This window comes from Peromyscus leucopus, chromosome 1, assembly GCF_004664715.2.
Source record: "Peromyscus leucopus breed LL Stock chromosome 1, UCI_PerLeu_2.1, whole genome shotgun sequence".
Taxonomy (NCBI): Eukaryota; Metazoa; Chordata; class Mammalia; order Rodentia; family Cricetidae; genus Peromyscus; species Peromyscus leucopus.
Window position 1 is genome coordinate 106918658 of NC_051063.1, and position 6699 is coordinate 106925356.

A 6699-nucleotide genomic window follows, 5' to 3' on the forward strand; every position below is an offset into this window, starting at 1 on the left:
GACCACCAGCCCAGGGATGGCCCCACCCACAATGATCTGGACCCTCCCCCATTGATCACTAATTAAGAAAATGCATTACAGCCAGATTTTATGGAGGCATTTTCTCAATTGAGGTTCCCTTTTCTCAGATGACTCTAGCTTGTGTCAATAAAACTAGCCAGGACAGAAGAGAATCAGAAGTTAAAGGTTATCATCCTTGACTGCATAAGGAGTTTGAGGCTAGCATGGGCTATATAAGATCCTTGTATACAAATACACACACACACACACACACACACACACACACACACACACACACACACACAACAGTGACCGTGCTGTGTGCCAGTGCCAACATGCACAATTAAATAGGGGAACGGTTAAAGATGTGGAATTTTCTGGCAGGGCTTGAGGACACATGAGCAGGCTACATGCAAGAAAGGGCCCGATCTTGAATAACAAACACCAACAGGTAGACACAGAACCAAATGGAAGATGCCAAAGTCATAACCTGATCTCATTAGGTGGCCACGGGATACTCAGTTCTCACCACACTCCTTGAGAACTGTAATATCATCCTTTGTTACAGATGAGAAAAACATCAGTGTCAGAGATCTGACTGGCTCCATTGTGCTGCAGTTCCAAGCATGAGGCCAGGGCATGAACTAAACTACATTTGTTGGTCACTGCTGGATCAGCTACACTGAGTTCATTTACCGGAAGCGGAATCTAAACCCAAGCAAAGCAGTATTTGCTCCACTATATTGTCCTCCCAGCCAGCACTGGATCCAACTGGAGCGAGAAGGAGAGGATAAGAGAAATGCAGGATTCAGAATCAGCGGAGTGTGGGGAGGAGATACACCCTGAGGAAGGCAGGGAAGAGATGTGGGGCTTCTGGTTGAGCACATGGGTGAAAGGTGGTACCACTGAGAGAGGAAGGGCTGGATGGCAATGCACATCATGATGGAGACTGACTTCGAACACGTGTCTGCCACCCTGGGTGACATCTAGGAAGGTATGCATCAGTATGATAAACCAGCTGTGAGGGTGAACTGTGGGGGACCTACAACGCTCACTGTCTTCAGGAACTCCTTTTCTGTTTTGGTTCAGTGATTCTCCTGTCTCAGCCTCTTTGAATGCCAGGATTACAGGTTTGAGCTAGGACCTAGATTATGTAATGCTGGTTACCCTAACCAGGACCTCCTTCACGCTACACAACACTACTCCAACTGCACCAGGCCCTTTCGTTTTGGTTTTTTGTTTGTTGGTTGTTGGTTTGGTTTGGTTTGGTTGGTTAGTTGGTTTTTTTTTGTTTGTTTGTGTTTGTTTGTTTGTTTTTTTTAAACAAGGTCTCATGTCACCCAGTTTGGCCTTGAACTCATTATGTAGCTGAGGATGACCCTGAACTCTGGATCCTCGGCTCTTCCAACTCTTGTGTGCTGATAGACTAAAGGCATGCACCATGCAGGTCTCAGCTTCATTTAATCTCTTAGCAGAGTTGAGAAGGGACTGAGCCGGATTCTGGGAGAGACCTGATGGGGATAGAGAGGCATCCCACTGGTATCAAAAATTCCTGGCTCATCTGTGACTTGCTCTCGCCCCCTCCCTCCGCCCCAGATGGCTTTGCCCTGCTGCAGGTTCAAGAATCCCAGGTCCAAGAATCCCAAGACACTGGCTTTCCTGCTAGTGGGTGTGACTTTCGTGGCGCTGCATCAGTGGCTCCTTCAGGAGTCCACGCAGGAGAAAGCTGAGGTTCCCGCCGCTGCTCCCTGGTCCTCCGCAGCTGCGGTGCAGCGTTTCCCACACCTCCCAGCGCCTCGGTGCGTGGCCAACGCCTCTGCGAACCTCACCGCCGGCTTCCAGCAGCTGCCGGCTCGGATCCAAGACTTCCTACGCTACCGTCACTGCCGCCGCTTCCCCCAGCTCTGGGACGCGCCCCACAAGTGCGCGGGCCGCCGCGGCGTCTTCCTGCTGTTGGCCGTGAAGTCGTCGCCCGCGCACTACGAGCGTCGCGAACTGATCCGGCGCACGTGGGGCCAGGAGCGCAGCTACGGCGAGCGGCAGGTGCGTCGCCTCTTCCTACTGGGGACCTCCCCGCCCGAAGAGGCGGAGCGGGAGCCTCAGCTGGCGAATCTGCTGGACCTGGAGGCGCGGGAGCACGGCGACATGCTGCAGTGGGACTTTAAGGACACCTTCCTCAACCTCTCGCTTAAGCACCTGCACCTGCTGGATTGGACAGCGGAGCGCTGCCCCGGCGCCAGCTTCCTGCTCAGCTGCGACGACGACGTCTTTGTGCACACGGCCAACGTGCTGCACTTCCTGGAGACACAGTCGCCGGAGCGCCACCTCTTTGCCGGGCAGCTCATGGACGGTTCTGTGCCCATCCGCGACAGCTGGAGCAAGTATTTCGTGCCCCCGCAGCTCTTCCCGGGCAAGGCCTACCCGGTGTACTGCAGTGGCGGCGGCTTCCTTCTGTCCAGCCGCACAGCCCGCGACCTGCGCAGCGCGGCGCGCTATGTCCCGCTTTTCCCCATCGACGACGCCTACATGGGCATGTGTCTGCAGCAGGCCGGCCTGGCGCCCAGCGGCCATGAGGGCATCCGGCCCTTCGGCGTGCGGATGCCCGGTGCGCAGCGCTCATCCTTCGACCCCTGCGTGTACCGCAAGCTGCTGCTGGTGCACCGCTTCGCGCCCTACGAGATGCTGCTCATGTGGAAGGCGCTGCACAACCCGGAACTGCACTGTAGCGGCATTCACGATGAACGGTCTCCCAAGACCAGAAAGCCCGGGAGCTGAGAGTGCGTCTTCTGATCTGAACCCCGATGCACACTCATGTACCTTGAGGGCAGATTTGGAAAGCATTATATCTAGTACAAGTTCTGGGCCTCAACTTCAGGGGTTCTTGGTCAGGGGTGTCTTCAGACGTATAGGTGTATTTTTCTTATTTGAAACCGACTCCAAGACCTCTGGTCTGGGAATATCTGTTTATCCTCACACACCAGCCTTCCGGGGCACCTGTCTTCCATCCTCCGTTCATGGTGGGCAGTAAGAGAAGCATGGCTACCAGGTCAATGTCAGCTGTTAAGTGCAGCGCAATTATGAATCGCCATTTCCACCATTTCCTCTACCAAGGAGTGGAGCTCCCGGAAGCCAGTTTACACTCGGAACTAAGGGGCGTCTGGCAGTCTTTCTTCCACCAAGCTCCAGCACTCTCCTGAGGTCAAAGTGCAAGTGAAGCTCATTTAGGGCAGCAGCGGGAGGCACCATGGCAGCCACCTTTCTGCAGCCCTGACTGAACTCCTGGCAGTTAAGGCCTTGCTTCCCCGGTGCTTTAGGAAATTCGTGGCTGAGTGGACGGTGGCCATCTGCCCCAGTGGTGTGGAGTATATCCGTGAGAACATTGTATTCGTTTCCTGTTGCTGCTGTAACAAATTAGCGAATTCTCAGCAACTTTCGAAGCCTAGGGACAAGTCCACTACCCTGTAGTTCTCTGACAACGCCGTCTCTCTCATTAGGCTAAAGTCGTGTGTTGGTAAAACTGTCTTCCTTCCTGGGTAGCCTAGGGGAGAACACACACCCAGTTTCCCCCCAGCTTCCAAACCAGCGATGCTACATTTCTCTACAGCCAAATTTCTCCCTGACTATTCTTTCTCCTCCATCCACTGTTCTCCTTCCCTGGAGCTAAAACCCCGGGTTTTCCTGGCTTAGCTTGTCATCTGTTTGTTTGTTAAGACAAAGTTTCATGTAGCCCAGGCTGCCCTGACACTTGCTATGCAGTGAAGCATGATCTGGAATTCCAGAGCTTCTTGCCTTCGCCTCCCAAAGGGTGGATTGCGGGTCTGTCTCCACACCACAGTAATATCTTCATGTTGTAAAGCCAGCTTACCCGCAATATCATAGTTCTTCTTGTCATTCACTGTAACCTAATTTAGTCACAGGTTTCAGAGATTAGGGTGTGGACATCCTTGGAGGACCATTGGTGTTGTCTACCATAATGCCAGTCAGCGTGTGTGAGAATAATAATAAACGAAGGAAATGTACATGTGCTTTCTTCTCAACAAACGGTCCTGATGCCAGCTCTCACAGTGGATAATTAGGCATCATTAATCCGAAATTCCCTGCTTTGGAGCCTTGTTCTCAGTTCCCAGGAAAAAGGTTGTCTCCATTTTTAGGGGGTTGGTGGTGGTAAGAATATTAAAATTCTGGCATTCTGGGGCTGGAGAAATGGCTCAGCAGTTAAGAGCACTGACTGTTTTTCCAGAGGACCCAGGTTCAATTCCCAGCACCCACGTGGCAGCTAACAACTGTCTGTAACCCCAAGATCTGACACTCTCACACAGACATACATGCAGGCAAAATACCAATGCACATGGAATAATTTTTTTTAAATTTTAATTATTTTAAAAAAAGATTCTGGCCTTTCGTGGCTTAGAAAGGTGGGAAAGCCGTACATTTGGATCCGCTGTGTGACTCTGGGGCCTGGCCACTCATCTCTGAAGCTGGGTTGCTCTGGTGTCCAAGAACAGGAAAGGCCACTGGGTCCAGGGAGCCCTGGTACCACCCAAGTCACCTAGAGGATCAGGCATGCCGGGTGCCTCCTCCAGGCCCGTGCGCCGCCAGGGGGCGCGCCTGCCACACAGTGCATCTCTCTCCTTCTAACTGGCGTCCAGAGAGGCAAGGAGCTCCTCGGCATTGTTAGATCAGCTACTAGGGAGCTGGACCAGACCTCCTGTCACCCGCTCTTATTCTGCACCCAACCGCCTCAATGAGAGGCTTCCATTGAAAAGCCCAGCATACTCTGACTTCTCAAGGACCCCAGGAATTGGGAAAAGAAAGATGTTCTGGACTCAATGACGATAGATCCAAAAATCCTCTAGCAGAGTATAGGAATACATTCCCAAACACCCAGCACTCCGGGAAATGAGGCACAGGACCCCGAGTTCTGAGCCTGGGCTAAACCTACTACATCAAGATTCTGTCGTCTCACAAGGAGGAGAAAAAAATGTGTGTGTGTGTGTGTGTGTGTGTGTGTGTGTGTGGTGGGGGGGGTTCTCTCTTGATATAAGGTCTTATGTAACCTAGGCTTTGCCTGGAGCTCATGTTGAGTTTGAGGATGGCCTTGAAATATTGATTTTTGTGCCACTAGCTCCCAGACCCTGGGAATTATAAACCAGCTTCACCATAACCAGGCCCATCATCATCATCATTATTATATTTGTTTTTTCAATACAGAATTTCTCTATGTGACAGCCCTGACTGTCCTAGCACTTGCTCTGTAGCCCAGGCTGGCCTCAAACTCACTGAGTTCCGCCTGCCTCTGCCTCCCAAGTGCTGTGATTAAGGTGTATGCTACCACCACCTGGACCCAAATTATTTTTTAAGCTTCAGAAGTTGGTGCCGGAAAGATGGCTCGGCTGGTAAAGACGCTTGCTGTACAAGCCCAATCGTCCAGACGGCATAAACACAAACGGAAAGGGATGGGGTTTTGTTTGTTTTGGTTTTGTTTTAGTCTTAGAAGGGATGGGAGTGATGGCTCTGGTTAAGAGGTCTTACTGCTCTTGCAGAAGACTAGGGTTGGGTTCCCAGACCCCACATGGTGGCTCAAAACCATCTGGAATTCCAGTTCCTGGGATCCAGTGCCCTCTGCTGGCCTTTGGGCTCACTACTCAGACAGTGGTGACTGCGTTTTTTAAGGTTTGTTTGTTTGTTTGTTTTCCCCAAGTCTCAGATGTTTACAGCGAATTTAAATTCCAAATTAATTTCATCTTTTAAAAGTATTTATTTATTTAAGACATGGTTCCATGGAGCCCAGGCTTGCCCGCATCTGGCTGCATGGCTGAAGCTGTCCCTGAATTCCTGGTCTCCCGCCCCAGACTTCCAAATGCTGCTTTTCTAGGCGTGGACCACCATGCCAGGCTGAATTTCTTCTTTATGTAAGGATGTCACCCAACCCTCTCTATCCTGAAATAAAATTCTCACATGATGTCATCACACATATTTTCAAAAAGATCAATATATTACTTAATTTTATATAAAATTTAAACAAAAGAAAAACACATTAAAGTAAGTATAGCTTGTATATAACAAAAATCTTCTCTATACATTTCCAAATATTCCTGTAAGGACAGAATGTCTTCTTTCTGTTTTTGTTGTTGTTTCAAGACATAGTTTCTCTGTGTAGCTTTGGAGCCTGTCCTGGAACTCGCTCTGTAGACCAGGCTGGCCTCGAACTCACAGAATCTGCCTACCTCTGCCTCCTGAGTGCTGGGATTAAATGTGTGCGCCACCACCACCCAGCCAGAATGTGTAGCAGGAATCTTAAAAGTTCAGTTCCTCAGCTGGTCCTGTTTCCTCAGACTGAAGCTCTGATCCTCATCCAGAATGAATCCAGCTGAACTGTGCTGCTTCAAAGCTGAAGCTTAACCAGCTGAATGCTTAGCAGCACATGCTAACCAGCCAAATGCTAGTTTCTGTTCACACCTTATATACCTTCTCTTTCTACCATCACTCCTAGGATTAAAGGCTCGCTTTCTGAGATTAAAAAAAAACCAAGCTGAGCTGTTTAAATGTGGCATTAACTCACAGAGATCCAATATCTCTTCTTGAAATGCTAGGATTAAAGCATTGCTATATTTGTTAATGTTGCTTTTTGTTCTCTGACCCCAGACAAGTTTATTAAGGTACACATATTTTTGGACCAATTTCACACAAGAATGCCTT

General features: G+C 50.1%; 1 protein-coding gene across 1 annotated transcript; it reads left to right on the forward strand.

Moving 5' to 3' along the window:
- Positions 1-1596: 1596 nt before the first annotated feature.
- B3gnt6 (UDP-GlcNAc:betaGal beta-1,3-N-acetylglucosaminyltransferase 6) lies at positions 1597-3980 on the forward strand. The gene has a single exon (XM_028877418.2). It carries the CDS (start codon positions 1597-1599, stop codon positions 2773-2775), a length of 1179 nt encoding a protein of 392 aa, XP_028733251.1. The 3' UTR covers positions 2776-3980.
- Positions 3981-6699: the final 2719 nt, after the last annotated feature.

Bases quoted from the DNA above. Each gene is read 5' to 3' on its own strand.
- B3gnt6 (XM_028877418.2), top strand. From the start codon at position 1,597: ATGGCTTTGCCCTGCTGCAGGTTCAAGAATCCCAGGTCCAAGAATCCC.